This window comes from Muntiacus reevesi, chromosome 2 (assembly GCF_963930625.1).
Source record: "Muntiacus reevesi chromosome 2, mMunRee1.1, whole genome shotgun sequence".
Taxonomy (NCBI): domain Eukaryota; kingdom Metazoa; phylum Chordata; class Mammalia; order Artiodactyla; family Cervidae; genus Muntiacus; species Muntiacus reevesi.
The window spans coordinates 229,291,234-229,313,225 of NC_089250.1; the positions used below are offsets into that span (position 1 = coordinate 229,291,234).

Genomic DNA, 21,992 nt, shown 5'->3' on the forward strand with positions numbered 1-21,992 from the left:
AGAGATCAAATCCAGGCCCCCTGCATTGGGAGCTTGGAGTCTTAGCCACTGGACCATCAGGGAAGTCCCTAACTTGTGCTGTTTTTTGATGAAGTAAATTTAAAATCTTTATATATTAGATCCCTGTTAATTGAGTTAAGAACATTATATAAATTGGGGATTTTTTGGTATAATGTATAAGATTGAGGATCTATATCTTCTTTTTTTTCATAGCTCATTTCTTAATATATGAATTGCTAATATGTATCACTGTAGCTAAGGATTTTTTTCTTTTACCCTCAACAATTATTGAGATAAACCAAGGATATATTTCATAAACCTTTTCTGTGTATAAAAATGCAGATATTAATGAACCTAATCTGTCTTCTAAAGGTTTAAAAACAGCTGTCCCTATTTATATTAATAGAAATACTTGATTCTGTGAGATTGGGTACTGTATTGTGAAATGTAAAAGGCATTGCTCTTTTATCCTTCTTTTTTTTTTTAATGTTCTGTAGTTGGGCAGGTGTGAGTTCTATCAGGGATCTTAGCAGAAAGCCAGTGCCATGGTTGGAGCAATGAGGAGCTCTGTTTTTGCCTCCTGAATGATAAAAATCAATGCAGTAGGGTGGGGAGGAATGACTTTTAACTTGATCTTTTAAAGTATTTATCACTTTTACCTTGTGGAAACTAATGATTATGGCAATTAATGTATCCAGATTTGTTAACCCACCAATTTATTATTTTGTTTAATAAGTCTCTTGAGTGCCTTCCAGATGCCAGTGCTATGCTAGGTAGTGTGGTGTAGACATGAATAAGAATCATGCAGCCTGTGGGTTACAGATGAGCAGGTGGTATAAATTGGTACATGAAGCTAGATATACAGGTATAGTACAAAAAGAAAAATGAGAAGGATATGCAAAGAAATAAGCTTTTCAAGATTTGGTTGTCTATTTGATTCATATCACTGTTAATAAAGTAGCACTTATGCTTTCCAAGGATATAAGATTTCTTAATTTATTTGTCATCATTTATAAAGAACAAAATAATAAAGATACAATTCATTTCTATAGAATGACAGTGAAACATTAATTATGTAAAATGCTTGTTGGTAATGAAAATTTTTTCACATCTCAGTGATCAGACAAATAAGAAGAGGAAATAATATGCTACTATTTAGAATATCACTGTATTAATCAACCCTGCATCATAAACTAAACTAATATTAATAAATTGAAATTACATGCCGATATTTGCCATAATCAAGCCCATGTTGACTTGGTTTAAATTGCAAAAGTACGTTTTTTTTCAGAGAGAGAGAATATCCTATAATACACTTCCTGATTGGGGTAGGAAAAGGATGACATATCAAGGCCCAAATTGTTTATTGTTTCCACCTCTTGGTTATCTTTTCCATCGTATAGAATATCAGTGTTCTTAAAAGGCAAGATTAATAAGTGATCAGGAGACTCTGAAGAGACTATTATGTTTGAATCTAAATTCTGTCATTTTCTAGCCGTGTGCCAGTTGCTTAACCACTCAATGCCTCTGTGTTGCCATCTGTAAGATAAGGGCATGTTGAGGATTAATGTATGTGAAATGCTTAAACAGTGCAGGAATGGAGGAAGCACATAATGATGCTGTGGGTGCCGTTGCAGAGGCAGCAGTGGCTGTGGCAGCTTCTGTGACTTCGGTTTCTCCTTCTTTTCTTATTATTCTATTTTCATTTTTATCACTATGGAAAACATCTTCCAAGAGTTTCTAAAGGCACCTTTGTTTTTTGTCTATTAGATAACATTGTACATGTGCCCTGAAATTACCCTAGGATAGAAATACACTGAGAAGCAGTCCCAAAGCTGCAAAGAATTTACTGTCATTTCTGGGGTTGACTCCCTTCTGTTTTTCAGAACTATTCACTGCCTAAAAGCAGTACCTATGAAGCTATGATAGATGGGCTGTAATTTTTTCAAGTAAATATTATGCTGGGATAAATATGTATAAAACTCAGCCCTGTTTTTATTTTATTTTATCTTTTTACTTTGTATTGGAGTATAGCTGATTAACAATGCTGTGACAGTTTCAGGAGAACAGCAAAGGGACTCAGCCGAACACATACAGGTATCCCTTCTCCCCCAAACCCCCCTGCCATCCAGGTTACCACGTGACAACTTGTTTTTATATAATCAACATAGAGCTGAAGATCAAAATGAAGTGAGCACATTTTCATAGCTTAATTGCAGTAAAAATAAACACCTCTACTGACTCATTTTAGGAGAAGTTGGATTCTTTTTTTTTTTTGATTTATTATTCAGTTAACTTTCACATGTCTGATCATAACAGAAGCTTTAAGATATGCTAATTGCTGGGTCAGAGAGTATGCTTGCTTTAAATTTGCATAAATACTGCCAACTTGCACACCGAAGAGGTTGTTCAGAATTAAATTTGAGGATCCTCCCCCCCACACTGCTCCTTCCCAGCATAGTGACCTCCAGGCCCTCGGAGAATCCATGCTGCAGAGAGCCTCGGGTGTCAGTGCGTCTCTCTGCGGTACAGTATAGCAGAAAACAGCAGAGAACACTGACTTTGTGCATCCTTCCCACCCACCCCTCCCAAACACACTAAATTGTCTTCCTTGGTGTATCTTTGCTTTTTATCCAGAGTTACCACAAGGAACTGAAAGATGAGAAGGTCTTCCATATTTATAGGGTAACAGCTGTTGAAGACATTGCTCTCCTGCTGGTCAGTGCCCCCTAAAACATGCTCCATCTCAGAAACATCTTTTAGAATTTAGTGTTAGGAAACATTGTCTTCCCTCAAAGAGCTAGTTTTCTTCCTGAGACTGCAAATGCATGATTTTTAGAACAACTTTACTGAGTTAAAATTACAAGCATTTCGCCTATTTAAAGTTTACATTTCAATTGTGTTTAGCATATCCACAGGGTTGTGCAACCATGCATGCTAAGTTACTGCAGTCTGTTCGACTCTGCAACCCCATGCCATGGATTGTAGCCCGCTCTCTGCTGGAGAAGGGAAAGGCTACCCATTCCAGTATTTTTGGGCTTCTCTTGAGCTGGTAAAGCATACACCTGCAGTGCGGGAGACCTGGTTTTTATCCCTGGGTTGGGAAGATACCCTGAAAGGGAAAGGCCACCAACTTCAGTATGCTGACCTGGAGAATTCCATGGACCATATAGTCCATGATGTCAAAAACAGTCGGACACACACAAAACACACACACACACACAAAAAACAGTCGGACAGGACTGAACAACTTTCACTTTCAGGCTTCTCTGTTCCTGGGATTCCCCAGGCAAAGGTACTAGAGTAGGTTGCCATTTCCTCCTCCAAGGGATCTTCCCAACCCAGGGATCGAACCCAAGTCTCTTCTGTCTCCTGCATTGGCAGGTAGGTTCTTTACCATCAGAGCCTGGTGGGGCAGGAGATGGGGTGCAACCATAACTGCAATCAATTTTAGAATATTTTCATCACCCCTCACTAAAACACCTATACCCTTTATCAATCACTCCCCACATACCTTTAATCGTTTCAACCTTCCACCAGCATTAGACAATCATTAGTCTACTTTATAGATTTGCCTATTCTGGACATTTTAGATATACCTCAAATCATATGATAAGTCATATAATAAACTAACCAAACTGATCACATGGATCACAGCCTTGTCTAATTGATTGAAACTATGAGCCATGCAGTGTTGGGCCACCCAAGTTGGACAAGTCATGGTAAAGAGTTCTGACAAAATGTGGTCCAATGGAGAAGGGAATGGCAGACCACTTCAGCATTCTTGCCTTGAGAACCCAATGAACAGTATGAAAAGGCAAAGAGATATGACACTGAAAGAGGAACTCTCCAGGTCAGTAGGTGGCCAATATGCTACTGGAGAAGAGTGAAGAAATAACTCCAGAAGGAATGAAGAGGCTGAGCCAAAGTGGAAACAGTGCACAGTTGTGGATGTGTCTGGTTGTGAAAGTACAGTCTAATGCCATGTGAAGTGAAGTGAAAGTTGCTCAGTCATGTCCATCTCTTTGCGACCGTATGGACTCTATAGCCCTTGGAATTCTCCAGGCCAGAATACTGGAGTGGCTAGTCATTCCCTTCTCCAGGGTATCTTCCCAACCTAGGATAGAACCCAGATCTCCCACATTGCAGCCAGATACTTTACCAACTGAGCCACCAGGGAAGCCCAAGAATACTGGAGTGGGTAGCCTATTCCTTCTCCAGCAGATCTTCCTGACCCAGGAATCAAACTGGGGTCTCCTGCATGGCAGGCATATTCTTTACCAGCTGAACTACTAGGGAAGTAAAGTCTGATGCCATAAAGAACAATACTGCATACGAACCTGGAACGTTAGGTCCGTGAATCAAGGTAAATTGGAACTGGTCAAACAGGAGATGGCAGGAGTGAACATTGACATTTTAGGAATCAGTGAACTAAACTGGACCAGAATGGGTGAATTTAATTAAGAGGACAATTATATCTACTACTGTGGGCAATAATCCCTTAAAAGAAATGGAGTAGCCCTCATGGTCAACAGAAGAGTCCAAAATCCAGTACTTGGGTGCAATCTCAAAAATGACAGAATAATCTCTGTTAATTTCCAAGGCAAACCATTCAGTATCACAGTAATCCAAGTCTATGCCCCAACCACTAATGCTGAAGAAGCTGAAGTTAAACAATTCTATGAAGGACCTATAAGACTTGTAGAATTAACACCAAAAAAAGATGTCCTTTTCATCATAAGGGACTGGATTGCAGAAGTAGGCAGTCAAGAGATACCTGGAATAACAGACAAGTTTGGTCTTGAAGTACAAAATGAAGCAGAGCGAAAGCTAACAGAGTTTTGCCAAGAGACCACACTCGTCATAGCAAACACCCTCTTTCAACAACACAAGAGACTATTTTACACATGGACATCACTACATGGTCAATAGTGAAATCAGAGTGATTATATTCTTTGCAGCCAAAGCTGGAGAAGCTCTATACAGTCAGCAAAAACAAGACTGGGAGCTGGCTGTGGCTCAGATCATGAACTCCTTATTGCAAAATTCAGACTGAAACTGAAGAAAGTAGGGAAAACCACTAGGCCATTCAGGTATGACCCAAATGTATAACTAAGTCCCGTAAGTTATACAGTGGAAGTGACAAATAGATTCAAGGGATTAGACCTTATAGAGTGCCTGAAGAACTATGGATGGAGGTTCCTAGCATTGTATAGGAGGTGTTGGATCAAAACCATCCCCAAGAAAAAGAAATGTAAAAAGGCAAAATGGTTGTCTGAGGAGGCCTTACACATAGATGAGAAAAGAAGAGAAGTGAAAGGCAAAGGAGAAAGGAAAGATATACCCATCTGAATGCAGGGTTCCAAAAAATAGCAAGGAGAGGTAAGAAAGCGTTCCTGAGTGAACAGTGCAAAGCAATAGAGGAAAACAATAGAATGGGAAAGAGTAGAGATCTCTTCAGAAAAATTAGAGCTACCAAGGGAACATTTCATGCAAAGAGGGCACAATAAAGGACAGAAGCAGTATGAACCTAACAGAAGTAGAAGAGATTAAGAAGAGCTGGTAAGAACACACAGAAGAACTATACAAAAAAGATCTTCATGACCCAGATAACCACGATGATGTGATCACTCACCTAGAGCCAGACATCTTGGAGTGTGAAGTCAAGTGGGCCTTAGGAAGCATCACTACAAACAAAGCTAGTGGAGGTGATGGAATTCCAGCTGAGCTATTTCAAATCCTAAAAGATGATGTTGTGTACTCAGTATGCCAGCAAATTTAGAAAACTCAGCAACAGGACTGGTAAAGGTCAGTTTTCATTCCAATCCTGAAGAAAGACAATGCCAAAGGATGTTCAAACAACTGCACTCATCTCACATGTTAGCAAAGTAATGCTCATAATTCTCTAAGCCAGGCTTCAACAGTAAGTGAACCAAGCACTTCCAGATGTTCAAACTGGTTTTAGAAAAGGCAGAGGAACCAGAGATCAAATTGCCAACATCCGTTGGATCATAGAAAAAGCAAGGAAATTCCAGAAAAACATTTACTACTGCTTCATTGTGTATGCAAGCCTTTGTGTGGCTCACAACAGACTGTGGAAAATTCTATAAGAGATGGGAATACCAGACCACCTTACCTGCATCCTGAGAAACCTGTATGCAGGTCAAGGAGCAAGTACAAGCTGGAATCAAGATTGCCAGGCAAAATGTCAATAACCTCAGATATGCAGATAACATCACCCTTATGGCAGAAAGCACAAAGGATCTAAAGAACCTCCTGATGAAAGTGAAAGAGGAGAGTGAAAAAATGGCTTAAAACTCAACATTCAAAAAACAAAAGTCATGCATCCGGTCCCATCACTTCATGGCAAATAGATGGGGAAACAATGCAAACAGTGACTTTATTTTCTTGGTCTCCAAAATCACTGTAGATTGTGACTGCAGCCATGAGATTAAAAGACGCTTGCTCCTTGGAAGAAAAGCTATGACCAACCTAGACAGCATATTAAAAATCAGAGACGTTACTTTGCCAGCAAAGGTCCATATAGTCAAAGCTATGGTTTTTCCAGTAGTCATGTGTGGATGTGAGGGTTGAAGCATAGCAAAGGCTGAGTTCCAAAGAATTGATGCTTTTGAACTGTGGTGTTGGAGAAGGCTCTTGAGAGTCCCTTGGACTGCAAAGGGATGAAACTAGTCAATCCTTAAGGAAATTAGTCCTGAATATTCATTGGAAGGACTGATGCTGAAACTGAATTGAAGCTCCAATACTTTTGCCACCTGATGCAAAGAACCAACTCATTAGAAAAGACCCTTATGCTGGGAAAGACTGAAGGCAGGAAGAGAAGAGGACAACAGAAGATGAGAAGTTTCAACGGCATCACCAACTAAATGGACATGAATTTGAACCAGCTCCGAGAGATGGTAATGGACAGGGAAGCCTGGTGTGCTGCAATCCTTGGGGTCACAAAGAGTCATACATGACCGAGTGAATGAACAACAGATCATGTAATGTATGGCCTTTATTGCAAACTTTTTTCATTTATCCTATTTTCAAGTTTCATCCACATAGTAACACTTTTTCTCCCCCACCCCCCTCCCGCCTCTTTTTGCCCATGTCACGTGATGCAGGATCTTAGTTCCCAGACCAGGGATGAAACCCGCGCCCCTGAAGTGGAAGTGCAAAGTCCTAACTACAGGACCACCAGGGAATTCCCACACTTTGTTCTTTTATGGCAGAATAACATTCCAATGTATGGGTAGACCGCCTTTGATGTATCCATTCATCAGCTGATGGTCATTTGGGTTGTTTATACTTTTTGGCTATTGTGAATAATGCTGCTATAAACTTTCATGAACGAGTTATTGTTTGACATATGTTTTCATCTCCCTTTCATTTCCTACCCCGATTCCTAGGGGTAGAATTACTGAGTCATATAGTAACTCTATGTTTAACATTTGGAGCACTCCTAAACTATTTTGCAAAGTAGGTATACCATTTTGGCTTTCAACCAGCAGTGTATAAGGGTTCTAATTTCTCTGTGTCCTCCCCAACCCTTATTCTTGTCTTTTTTTTGGTGTTAGTTGTCCTAATGGGTATGAGGTATTACCTCATTGTGGTGTTGATAAGCATTTCCCCAGTGACTAATATTATCAGAGCATCTTTTCGTATGTTTACTGTAAATCTTCTTTGGAGAGATGTCTATTCAGATACTGTAGCCATTTTAAAATTAGGTTATTTGTCTTTTTATTGTTAAGTGGTAACGATTCTTCGTATGTTCAAAATACAGGTCACTTACAAGTTATGTGGTTTTCAGAAGTTTTCTCCCGTTCTTTGGGCTGTCATTTTACTTTCTTGATGGTATTCTTTGAGACACAACAGCTTACAATTTTGACAAAGTCCAGTTTATCTCATTTTTTCTTTGTTACATTTGTTTTGATGTAACTTTATCTAATACAAAGTCACAAAGATTTACTCATATTTTTTTTCTAACAATTTTCTACTTTTAGCTCTTACTTTTAACTTTTTAGTCTAATTTGCCTTTATTTTTGTAGTTTGTGTAAAGAGGTCCAATTTCATTCTTTTGTTTTGTATATTCCCTTTTCTAGTACTTTGTGTGGAGGACAAAACTATTCTTTCCCTACTGAATTGTTTTGGCCCCCTTGTCAAAAATTAGTTCACTGTAATATAAGGGTTTATTTCTGGACTCTTGTCTATTCCACTGATCTCGTATCTTTATGGCAGTACCACATTGTTTTAATTACTGTAGCTTCTACCTTTCATTCTGGATGCCTTTTGTTACTTTTTCTTGCCTTATTTCTGTGACTAGAACTTCCAGTATAAAATTCAATAGAAGTGGTGAGAGCAGACATCATTGTCTTGATTCCTGATCTTTGGGGCAAAGCATTCTTTTACCATTGAGTATGACACTAGTGATTGGATTTTTCATAGATGCCTTTTTATCAGGTTGAGGAAGTTCCTGTCTATCCCTAGTTTCCTGAACGCTTTTTACCATGATGAAAGGATATTGAATTTTGTCAAGTATTTTCTGTGTCTACTGAGATTGTCATGTAGTTTTTTATCCTTTGTTCAGGTGATATGGGGAGTTGCAATAACTGATTTAGGGATGTTAAGCCATTCTTAGATTTGTAGGGTAAGTCCCATTTGGTCATGGTATGTAATAATTTTTGTATGTTACTGGGTTTGATTTGCTAGTGTTTTTGTTGAGTAGTTTTGTGTCTATATTCAGAAAAGATTTTGATTTGTGATTTTCTTTCCTTGTGGTGTCTTTGATTTCTGTTTTAGGGTAATACTGGCCTCTTAGAATGAGTTGGAAAGTGTCCCTCTACTGGTTTTTGTAAAATTTTATGAAAGATTGGTTTTAATTCTTCTAACTGTTCAGTAGAATTCATCAGTGAAGTCACATGATCCTGGACATTTTTTGTGTGAGGAGTTTCAGTCACTAGTTGTTATACGTCTGTTCATATTTTCTTTTCCTCCTTGAATCAGTTTTGGTAGTGTGTGTATTTCTAGGAATCTGCCCATGTCATCTAGGTTGGCATACATTTTTTTGAGAATATTCTCTTGGAATCCTTAAGATCCGTAATAATTCCTTGTTTCATTCCCGAGTAAGTAATTTAAGTCTTTTTTTTTTCTTGGTTAGTCTATCTAAAGGTTTGTCAACTTTTGCGTTTTTCAAGAATCTGTTTGGTTTCATTTATACTATACTCTTCTTGCGTGCTTTTGCTTAGTTAGCTTCTTTTCATCTGTTGTCTTAATATGAAATATCGCTTACTGACTTGAGAGTCTTCTGTTTTAATATATACATTTATAGCTATGAATTCCCCTTTGAGCATTGCTTTACCTACATCCCCTACAGTTTGGTATGTTGTGTCTTCTTTTTCAATCATCATCAGAAAGTACATTAGGAAGTATTTCCTAATTTCTTTTTTCTTTTCCAACCCATTGGTTACTTAGGAATGTATGGTTTAAGTTTAGTTTGTGAATTTCTGAGACTTCTTTCTGTTATTGATTTCTAATTTTATTCTTTTGTGGTTGAAGTATATACTTTGTATGACTTAAATCCTGTTATATTTACTGAAGCTTATTTTATGGTCTGGTATGTGAAGGATGTTGCTTACATATTGAGAAGGATATATATTCTGCTCTTGTTTAATGGAGTGTTCTATAAACACCTGTTAGGTCTAGTTGGTTTACAGTGTTGTGTAGATACATTATTGATCTAGTCATTTCCCTTCTTTTTTTTTCAGCTGATGAATTAATTAGTCCTAAAGATATTGATCCTGTTCAGCGTTTTGTCCCACTACAGAATCAACGAAATGTGAGCATGAGGTTTTCCAATCAGGTAAAGAGGTTTTATTTCATGATTTAGACTCATCCAGACATTTAAAGCTTAATTAAAGAATAAATTTTATTCTAAATGGCTTTTTATTGTTCCTTCTGAGAGCAAGGCATTTCTCTGTTCTGGTTAGTTAAGATTTACTTGTGGTAAAGGTTATTTGTTAATAAGAAAGTATGAGTCGGATGTGTCTGACAAAATGTCTCACAGGTAAACGTTTTCACCTTCACAGTGGTTGACTTTAAGGTATCAAATGTCTGAGAAGATTTATGTGTGGGCAGCATTCGGACAGATGAGATGGTACTATTACATGAATGCCCCCCCACCCCATGCCCGTGTCTCTGTGATAGGACTAAGTGAGGGACAGAGCTGATCTTAGTACTTGGTGACATGTCAGGGAAACGAATAGTTAATTTTTTTTTTTCTTAACATTTAGTAGCTATAGATTCAGACTGTGTTGTGTCAACAAAATAAGTGTTTGCAGGATCAGCAAGATTGATGTTGACTTGAGCATACCCTCAAGTATTAAATGATACCAGTAATGAGGACTGTTAAATTGAAAATGTTGTGTGGATTGTTGAAACTGCCTGAGGAGAAAGGGAATGAACCTGAGTATGTGCCTGGGATTCCAAGCAGTTAAAATGTATTTAATAAGAATAGCATCATCAGTAACAGAAAATATGCTTACAAAATAAGCATTATAAAATGCTCCTTTTACTTTAAAAATATATGTATAATACATAAACATGCACACATAAATGCTTGTTTTAATGAGAAGGGGAAAGCTAGCCAGCCTCATTAGTAGGTTCTGTCACACTATTTCTCTGCTTCTTTTGCTAGTCCTCAACAAAACATCTAGTTATTATGAGTGGTTTATGGATGAAAAACTTTGTGAGAGACTTTTAAGTAAATGTTAAGATTTTCTCAGAAACATAAAGATGCCTGTGTTAATGTGTGATAGAGATTTTATGCTGGTCTATTAGTTCCCATATAAGGAAGAGATTTAGCCTTTGTCTTTATTTACCACTCGTCTCACTGCAATACAAGTGTACATCCTGGACGTATTTGAGACATGCAATTTACCTGAAGAAATGGGAAAGTGGGAATGTATTTTACTTCATATTGCCTAGTGCTATGACTCTGAGCCATTTTAAGAGTAGTATGTTTCATTTACATAGTGTGTATGACCCACTTCTAGGGTGATGAAATCTCAAGGTCTTTTTTAGAATATAAAGTAACCTGTTGGTTACAGATTTGAGGTATGGGGGCAGAAACCAGATTACATCAAAGCATACAGCTAACATAATGAATAGTTAAAATATTTACTATGTGCTTGCCACATATGAGGGCTGTGGGTTATGTATAATTTTTTACATACAATATACTTGCAACTGTCTCTCCCATTCAAGAAGTCAGGGTACACGTGAGTGAGAGTGAATCTTATAGAGCATTTACTCTAGGTGTACTTTTTATATGGAAATCATTTATGCCTCCCATGTGGAGCTACATCCTATCTAAGAGCCTTGTTCTAGGGCCAGGACAGAGGCTTCTCTCTTGCAGCCGAGTGGGGATTATATCTGTGCAGCATTCTATAGTTTCTGACAGGGAGATCATAGGAAGGGCTGGCAGCAGAAAATTGGTGGGAGGTGTTATTCCTCTACCCTACTAGGAGCTTGGTTGTAGTAGTATATAAAATAGTGAGGTGCCTTTGCCACTTTCTCAGTTGTTTAAGCAGTACCCAAGACATAGCATGCTTATATACATTGTTGGGACTAGCCGGCTTGGCTTGATGAAATATGAAAGTCAGACATGTCTCTCTACTTGAAATGCTGGTGTCAGTGGCCTTTCAATCATAATTGACTAAGTCAGATCCTGGAATTAACTGATCTGGGGGAATTGATCTTGCCAAATGTCAGAAACATATGTAGAGTAGTAAAGTTCAGGTATTTCTCAGAAACAAGAGACATCTCCTGGCAACCCACTCCAGTATTCTTGCCTAGGAAATCCCATGGACATAGGAGTCTGGTGGGCTACAGTTCATGGGATCACAAAAGAGTCAGAGTCAGACATGACTAAAACAACCCAAATGGTTAAACAACAGGTGAATGGTTAAAGAAATATTATATATCCATACAACAAATAACTACTCAGAAACAAAAAATTGTGAACTACTGATTTAAGTAATATGGTTAAATCATCTCCTAGACACAAGAGTACATACTCTATGATTACATTTATGGGAAGTACTAGAATAAACAACACTACACTTAGATATTAAAAGTCAGAAGAGTGGTTATCTTGCAATGGGGAAGGGGAGTGGCTGACTGAAAAGGAGTATAACTAACCTTTCTAGGGTAGTGGAAATATTCTAACCATTGATCTGGGTGGTGGTTATAGAGGTATATATATGTGTCAAAACTTATCCAACAATATACTTAACATCTATGCCTTTACTATATGTAAATTATATACCAATAAAAAGTCTGTTTAATTCTTTGTATTAAATATCTGTTAATAAAATAGAAGTATTATAAGGGCTTAAAATGCCTCTTCTCCAGAGTATCTAAGAAGTGTTCCACCTCATGAGAAGCAGAGATATAAAAAAAGCTAGAGTTTCTCTTGTACAGTTTGAATCCAGTGTTTTTTATTTCATTTTAAATGATTAAATCTTATGTAGTTAAATTTCCCTTAAAGAGCCTCCAAGAGATCATTCCCCATTTTCTGGTTTAAAAAATTAAATCTTGGGAAATCTTATTAAAAAAGAGAGAGAGAGACATCTCCGACTTCAAAGGAAGCTGTGTTAGGAGTCCTCATGACCAGTCGTTGCCCCAGTGATTCACTGGAAGGACTGTCAGGAGTCAGAAGCTGTTAACACTTACAGTTTATTATTAGGTTGGTGAAAAAGTAATTGCAGTTTTGGACTGTGAATTTTAAACCATTACACCTGGGCTCAAATACATCTTTGTTAATCAAAATAGGAACCATTATAATCAACACATTTTTGCCAATGAGAGATAAGTTTGTTTATTCTTGTAGCATAAAAATCTGTGCTTTAGGATTCGACAAACTCTTTCCAAGAGTTCTCCTTCCAAGACGTTGTTGAGATGCTTGAAGAAGTGGTCGTCAGTTGATGACAGGTCAGGTGAATATGGTGGATGCGACAAAACTTCTTAGCCCAGTTCATTCAAGTTTTGCAGCACTGGTTGTGCACTGTGCAGTCAGGCATTGTCTTGGAAAAGAATTGGACCCCTTCTGTTAACCAGTACTGGCTGCAGGCTTTGCAGTTTTTGTGCATCTCATCAATTTGCTGAGCATACTTCTCAGAGGTACTGGTTTCACTGGGATTCAGAAAGCTATAGTGGATCAGATGGGCAGCAGACCACCAGACAGTGACCATGACCTTCTTTTGGTACAAGTTTGGCTTTGGGAAGTGCTTTGGAGCTTCGTCTCAGTCCAATCACTGAGCTGGTTTTTGCTGGTTGTCATATAAAATCCGCTTTTCATTGAGCATCACAAACTGATCGAAAAATGGTTCATTATTGTTGCACAGAATAAGAGAAGGCCATACTTCAACAATTTTTTTGATTTGATGTCAGCTCATGAGGCACCCCCACTTATTGAGGCTTTTAACTTTCCAATTTGCTTCAAATGCCAAATGACTGTAGAATGGTCAACGTTGGTCAATTTCTCCTACAGTTATAAGAGGATCAGCTTCAATGATCGTCTCAATCTGTCATTGTGAACTTCTGATGGCCAGCCACTGTGGTCCTCATCTTTAAGGCTCTCATCTCCTTTGCAAAACTTCTTGAACCTCCACTGCGTTGTACATTTGTTAGCAGTTGCTGTGAGTTGTGTCCACTGCTTTACAACCCCTTTTGAACTTGAATGAGAAAATCACTTGAATTTGCTTTTTGTCTAACATTATTTCCCTAGTCTAAAATAAATATAAAACAAGCTGAAAGTAATGTCATTAACAAAAAAAAAAAAGCAAGAAATGCACATTAAAATGATGTATAACATAACCACATTTATTTTAGAATGTATTCCAATATCGAATGGCAAATTTCAATGATGCAAAATGACAATTACTGATAGCTTACTGTGAATGGCATTGATGTTGGATTCTTGATCTCCAAAGAAGAGGATTTAGCTTCAGGTCGGACATCGACATCAGAAGGGGGACAGTGAGCACCCCCTCACTAGTCTTAGCAAGGGAGCTATATACTTTTTCATTTGGTGATTAAGAATAAATCAGAAGAATGTCTCAAGGTTGTAAAGGTCTTACCATGCCCACTCCCACAATAAAGATTTTCAGATAACAGGATTAGTCAGAAGGTTCTTAAGAGGGAGAAACATGTTCTTGAGCAGGATCCGTTGTTGTTATATAATCATTGGTACAGAATTTAAGGGAAAACATACCCTTGAGCAAAATGAGTTGTTTTGTTGTGTAATCATTAGCTCCGAGCTTAAAGAACAAAATGTTTTATGTGACTAAGACAAGGAATATAGAAAAAAAGAAGTTTGTCGTTTTCTCCTCCTTGAGGGCCTGTACCCCTTCCTCCTCCTCCTTGGGGATTCTGGACTCCTTATCAACCTACCTAAGAATGAGCTCTTTCATTACTTTTGCACCAACCTAATACAAAAAAAAAAAAAAAAAAAAGGATAGAATGGATAAAATTGGTGAAGACACACAAGTCAAGTCTCAGAAAACTAGGCACAAGCTTCCAAATGGTCTCTCCCACTGGAATCATGTGAGACCCAGGGAGGATGTGTGACAACATATGCAAAGTGTTACAAACCAGGAAATCTTGCTGACTTGAGTGTCCAGGGTTTTTATTTTAGGGGTCAGTCATATAAGCTTGCAACACCTGTGTATGATTGCCCTCAGTTATTTAAGCTCTAGTTAGCCCTCAGAGAAGAAGCTGATATTCTCTGTAAATCACATTATTACCATTAACTATCTAGACAAACTGGTACAGTATGGCCCAAGGCCTTTGGCATGCAAAAACACTCTTATCTGACAGAAACTTATAAGAAGCCAGAAAACTCATCCTGAAAGCATGCCTTTCTTGGGAATTTTCAGGATTTAGACAACCCAGGCCTTCTGGACCAGCTTCACAGGAGGTTATGGCAGAAGGAAATTGTCCAGAATCCAGAGAACAGGGAGTATGTTAGAACTTTAGAAAGACCCCTCCTTCAAGTATGTGTGGGGTTATTGGCACATTATAAATCCAAAACATTGAGGAGTGAATTGAGAGCTGTTGATTTTATTAACATTACTCTTAGCAAATTAATTTGAGGAAAAGAGAATTGCTTTTGTAGCTGGGATTGAAATTGAGGTTGGGAAACTGTGGTATCATTTGGGTTGAACCTCCTCATTGCTCTCCCACTGGTTAGAAATTGCTGTTTTCTCTTGATGTTACTTGAAGAATAAAATACCATTATATAAACAAAGTTTTTTTGTTGTTCAATTGCCAAGTCATGTCTAACTCTTTGTGACCCCATGGAATGCAGCCTGTCAGGGTTCCCTTTCCCTTACCATCTCCTGGAGTTTGTTCAAATTCATGTCCATTCAATCGCTGATGCCGTCCAACCATCTCATTCTCTATTGCCCTCTTCTCCTCCTGCCTTCAATCTTTCCCAGCATCAGCATTTTTTCAGTGAGTTGGCCCTTCACATCTGGTGGCCAAAGTATTGGAACTTCAGCATCAGTCCTTCCAATAAGTATTCAGAGTTGATTTCCTTAGGATTGACTGGTTTCATCTTCTTGCTGTCCAAGGGACTCTTAAGAGTCTTCTTCAGCACCACAGTTCAAATGCATCAATTCTTCAGTGCTCTACCTTCTTTATGGTCCAGCTCTCACATCTGTACATGACTACTGAAAAGACCATAGCCTTGACTATATGGACCTTTGTCAGCAAAGTGGTGTCTTTGCTTTTTAAAATGCTGTCTAGGTTTGTCATATCTTTCCTGCCAAGAAGCAATCACCTTTTAATTTCATGGCTTCAGTCACCATCTACAGTGATTTTAGAGCCCAAGAAGAGAAATTCTATCACTGCTTCCACCTTTTTCTCTTTTATTTGTCATGAAGTAATGGGTCCAGGTGCAATGATCTTAGTTTTTGTTTGAGTTTTAAGCTGACTTTTTCACTCTCCTCTTTCACCCTCACCAAGAGACTCTTTAGTTCTTCTTCACTTTCTGCCGTTAAAGTGGTATCATCAGCATATCTGAGATTGTTGCTATTTCTTCCAGCAATCTTAATTCCAGCTTTAGAGGAGCAGAAAGAAAAGCATTGTGAACAGTAGCAGATACACTTAATAGTATTGTGAGATTTTGACCAAAAGAAAACAACAAGAAAAGCTTTGCAGACTTTAGAATATAAGTTCCTGGAGATCAGAGGCCATGTTTTATTCATTTCTGTAGCTTCAGTATCTGTCATAGTACCCTGACACCTGGTGTATAGGAAGTTCTCAGTGTTTAACTTGAATGTTTGTGTGTGCTTAAAGGTGTATGTGAGAGGAAGGTATGTCACAGGAAATAGTGGACTTATGCAAATATCTGCATCTATTTCTTTAATCCTGACCTCTTTCCTGCTATCTAAAGTTTAAGTTTTAACTACCTGGTGATCATCTCTTCACAGATCTAGTAGTAAAACTCAGCATTTCTGGGTGTGTACTTAACTCCGACTTGTTGAGTTATATACATTAAATATGTATATCTTTTTGTATGTCAATTATATCTCAGTAAAGTAGTTAAAAAAAAAAGAAACCCAACATTTATGATGCCAAATTTATCTTCTTTGTATTCATAGTCCCTGTCTTGGATCAGGACTGTCTTCTTGTGCCGGTAGCTCTTATTTTCAGGTGGTTATCATATTGGCTTTGCCTTCACAGAAGCATCTCCATTTGTTTCTTCATAATTATTCCCACTGCCATGTATCACTCAGACCTCATTACTACTCAATGTCATGGTTTTAATAGTCTCTGTCTTTAATCTCTCTTCCTGTTTACTGTCTGTGCTTGAGAACACAGGATCTTATAAAGTATGAGTTCATTTATCTCATTTCCTGAAAACCTTCCATGACACGCTGTTGCCTACAGGGTAGAGTCTAAATTCCATATCCTCACATAGTCCCTTCATTTCCTTGTTTTTCACTTGTATCTTGCAATTTCTGCAAATGTCTCCCAACCATCCCTGTACTGCAGTCTCAGCTGACTTGCTGATCTACTTACTATTCACCCACTCCCAGGCCTCCACTCTTGGTGCAACCTTCATCCTGAAACCCTGGCCTCTCACACAGAATCCTTCACAATCCAAGCCCTATACAGTCTCTTCCTTTGTCCACATGTGAAAGTGACATAGATGCACTTTGTAAAAAGTGACTAATACAGAAGATATCACAATGCAGTTGTGTTATGTTTGGGAATATTAACCAGCTCACAGTTTCCCCATTTCCAGAATTTTTTTTTTTTAAAAACAAAACCAGATCGATTTTCACCTCTGACTCTAAATATCTGAATAATGTAAATATAACCCTTAGAGAAAGTCATGTGCTTATTTCAACTTCTATTGTTTCATTACATTGTCTTTCCTTTCTGAATGTCCCTGCCTTCTTCTGTAATTCTCTTTCTGTTTGCACAGCTTTCTGTAGACGTTATTTATGAATAGGTCTTTTAGCAAATTCCTTAGTTTTCCTTTGTCTGATAATGTCTATTTCCCTTTCATTTCTGAAGGATACTTTCATTATATGCAGGATTCCTGATTGACGGTTGTCTACTTTAATTCAGTAAGAATTATTGTGTACTTCCTCTGGCCTCCATAGTTTCAGTTGAGAAGTGAAGTGAAGTGAAAGTCGCTCAGTCATGTCCAACTCTTTGCAACCCCATGGACTAGTCCATGAAATTCTTCAGGCCAGAATACTGGAGTGGGTAGCCTTTCCCTTCTCCAGGGAATCTTCCCAACCCAGGGATCGAACCCAGGTCTCCTGCATTGCAGGCAAATTCTTTACCAACTGAGCCACAAGGGAAGCTGTTGAGAAATCCCTTGCCAATTCAAATTTGTGTTCTTCTACAGATAATATTCCATTTCTCTTGGACTAAGTATACTTATGCCCCTGGGTGGAAGGCCAGGAAATAACTAACTCAGCTGATGCAGTTATCATCAACTCAGATGTATCAGCTCACTTGCTGGTTTCTAGGTGTGGATCAGAGGTTGGGTAGTTTTGTCACTGCTGTGAAGCTGCTTCTGTAGGCTGCTCAAAACTCCATGCTGGTGTACTAGTTGTGGAGAGAGGGTTGGGATGGTCCTTGGAGCTTTACTGCTGCTATCATGGATGAATTGGACTGCCCACTAAAACCTAATTTGTGGAGCAGGGGTCATGACAGTTCACTGGGGCTTCTTTGCTGATGCTATTGGTCACACTGGCCCATCAAGTGCGCTGGCTGTAAAGCAGAGATTAGGTGGGCCCACCAGGGCTTTGATGCTGCTAGTGAAGGCAGAATGGCCAACTGATAACCCTCAAGTAGAGGGGCCGGAGTTGGATCTTTCCACTTGGTCACTGTTGGTCACAGAACAAGGACTGGTTCTTGTTTCCCAGTCCTTCAGACAGAGAGAAGAGACTTTTATTGCTTTTGCGTTTATGTTTTTGGTCTCTGCTTGTTGGTTATTTCAGGCTGCAGGCCTGTCCAGTGCTCAGCCCAATGTGTTTTGGATCTTAGGAATCTCACCACTTTGCCTTTCTTCAGGTCCTGAGGTTGGTTCTTAGCCAGCCAAGTCTGCTGCCTTCTTTCCAGCTCTCAAGATTTCTTGACTCATTATCCATTGGATTATATTCAGGGTAAATAATGAAAAGCTATATGAGTCTTGTTCCTTCTCACCCCTTTTTTCATGGATAATTTATCTTCATAAGTCTTTCTGTGAAAAAAAATTAGAGTTAAGATTTGTTCTGTTCTTTAGTCTTTTTCTGTAGAATAATTTTTTTAAAATATTTGCTATCATTTATTGAACAACAACAATTGAACAATTTTAAAATTATTTTATTTATTTATTTTTATTTTTGGCTGCACTGAGTCTTTGTTTCTATGCACAGGCTCTCCCTAGCTGCAGCCAGTTAGCACTACTCTTCATTGCAGTTCACTGGCTTCTCATTGCGGAGGCTTCTGTTATTGTGGAGCACAGGCTCTAGGGCGCGAGGGCTCAGTATTTGTGAATTGCAGGAGCTAGAGCACAGGCTCAGGAGCTGTGGCACACAGGCTTAATTCCTCCACGGAGTGTGGGATCTTCCAGAACCAGGGATCGAGCACATGTCCCTTGCAGTGGCAATGTCCCTTGCATTGACAGGCTGATTTGTTACCACTGAACCACCAGGGATGTCCTGAACATTTATTTTTAATAAAAGCTTTATTGAGATAAAATTTACATTCTATATATTTCACTAATTTAAAGTGTACAATTCAATGGATTTTAGTATATTTATCACAATAAATTTTAGAATATTTTCATGACTCCAGTCACTTTCCACTTTCTTCAACCTTCTCTCTCTCCCTATCCCAACCCTAGGCAACAGCGAATCTACTTTCTGTCTATATGGATTTTCCTATTCTGGGTATATCACATCAGTTCAGTTCAATTCAGTCCCTCAGTTGTGTCCGACTCTTTGTGACACCATGAATCGCAGCACGCCAGACCTCCCTGTACATCAACAACTCCCAGAGTCCACCCAAACCCACGTCCATTTAGTCGGTGATGCCATCCAACCATCTCATCCTCTGTCGTCCCCTTCTCCTCCTGCCGTCAATCTTTCCCAGCATCAGGGTCTTTTCCAGGGTCAGTTCTTCGCATCAGGTGGCCAAAGTATTAGAGTTTCAGCTTCCACATCAGTCCTTCCAATGAACGCCCAGGACTCATCTCCTTTAGGATGGACTGGTTGGATCTCCTTGTAGTACAAGGGACTCTCAAGAGTCTTCTCCAACACCACAGTTCAAAAGCATCAATTCTTCAGTGTTCAGCTTTCTTTATAGTCCAACTCTCACATCCATACATGACCACTGGAAAAACCAGAGCCTTGACTAGATGGACCTTTGTTGGCAAAGTAATGTCTCTGCTTTTTAATATGCTGTCTAGGTTGGTCATAACTTTCCTTAAAGGAGTAAGCATCTTTTAATTTCATGACTGCAATCACCATCTGCAGTGATTTTGGAGCCCAGAAAAATAAAGTCAGCCACTGTTTCCACTGTTTCCCCATCTATTTGCCATGAAGTGATGGGACCGGATGCCATGAACTTAGTTTTCTGAATGTTGAACTTTAAGCCAACTTTTTCACTCTCCTCTTTCACTTTCATCAAGAGGCTTTTTAGTTCTTCTTCACTTTCTGCCATAAGGGTGGTGTCATCTGCATATCTGAGGTTATTGATATTTCTCCCAGCAATCGATTCCAGCTTGTGCTTCCTCTAGCCCAGTATTTCTCATGATGTACTCTGCATATAAGTTAAATAAGCAGGGTGACAATATACAGTCTTGACGTACACCTTTTCCTATTTGGAACCAGTCGGTTGGTCCATGTCCAGTTCTAACTGTTGCTTCCTGACCTGCATACAGGTTTCTCAAGAGGCAGGTCAGGTGGTCTGGTATTACCATCTCTTACATAATTTTCTACAATTTATTGTTATCCACACAGTCAAAGGCTTTGGCATAGTCAATAAAGCAGAAATAGATGTTTTTCTGGAACTCTCTTGCTTTTTCGATGATCCAGCGGATGTAGACAATTTGATCTCTGGTTCCTCTGCCTTTTCTAAAACCAGCTTGAACACCTGGAAGTTCATAGTTCACGTATTGCTGAAGCCTGGCTTGGAGAATTTTAAGCATTACTTCACTAGCGTGTGAGATAAGTGCAATTGTGTGGTAGTTTGAGCATTTTTTGGCATTGCCTTTCTTTGGGACTGGAAAGTTTTCCAAATTTGCTGGCATATTGAGTGCAGCATTTCCACAGCATCATCTTTCAGGATTTGAAATAGCTCAACTGGAATTCCATCACCTCCCCTAGCTTTGTTCATAGTGATGCTTCCTAAGGTATTCATTTAAATGATTTCATATGTGTGGTATTTTGTGACTGAGTTTTTTCACTCCACATAATGTTTTCTAAGTTCATAGAAAATATTGTTATAGCATGTATAAGTATTTCAGTCCTTTCTGTGGCCAAATAACATTTCATTGTGTGTATTTACCACCCTTTATTTATCCATTCATCTGTTGATGGACATTTGGGTTGTTCCCACTTTCTGATTACTGCAACTAATGCTGCCATGAAATTTGGTACACAAAGTTGTGTGTGACTTGTTTTCATTTTTCTTGGTTGTAACAGAATTGTTGAGTTCTTTGATAATTCTATGCTTAAGATTTTGAGAACTGCAGGCTGTTTTTCAAAGTGATTGCATAATTTTAAACTTCTACTGGCAGTATATGAGGGTTCTAATTTCTCTACATTCTTGTCACAACTTATTGTTATCTTTTTTATTATAGTCTTCTAGTGTGTAAAATGTGGTTTTGATTTGCATTTCCCTAGTTACTCTAGTTACTAAAGCCATTGAGCATCTTTTTATGTGTTTTTGGGGGAATGTGTATATGTGTCTATTTGGGCAAGTGTCTCAAGATATTGTGGTCATTTTAAAGTTGGGTTCTTTGTCTTTTTATTATTGTGTTGTAATGTTTCTTTATGTGTTCTGCATATGAGTTACTTCTATTATTTGCAAATATTTCCTCCCATTTGGTGAACTACTATTCCAGCTTCTTGATGGTGTCATTCGAAGCACAGACAATTTCCACTTTGATAGTCTGATTTATGTTTTTTATTTTTTGGTTGCTATGCTTTTGGTATCATATATAAGAAACCATTGTCTAATCCAGGATCACAAAGATTTATGCCTGTGTTTTCTTCCAAGAATTCTATAGGTTTAGCTCTTATATTTAGACCTCTGATTCATTTTGAGTTAGTAGTAGGCTTTCAACTGTATTCTTTGTATGAGGATAACCAGTTGTTAGAGCACCATTTGTTGAATTTCCTAACTTATCTTTTTCTATTTTATTATTATGGTAAAACATGCATTGCATGGTATTCATCAATTTAACCATTCATAAGTGT

General features: G+C 38.4%; 1 protein-coding gene across 5 annotated transcripts in view; it reads left to right on the top strand.

Annotated features, from left to right (window-relative positions):
- Window positions 1–21,992, top strand: part of PHKB (phosphorylase kinase regulatory subunit beta) — a 220,438-nt gene that overhangs the window by 124,167 nt on the left and 74,279 nt on the right. For all 5 annotated transcript variants that reach the window (XM_065925271.1, XM_065925268.1, XM_065925267.1 and 2 more), the window contains one exon: window positions 9,768–9,862. In XM_065925271.1, the coding sequence (XP_065781343.1) occupies window positions 9,768–9,862 (95 nt within the window). The remainder of the gene's footprint in view (window positions 1–9,767; window positions 9,863–21,992) is intronic.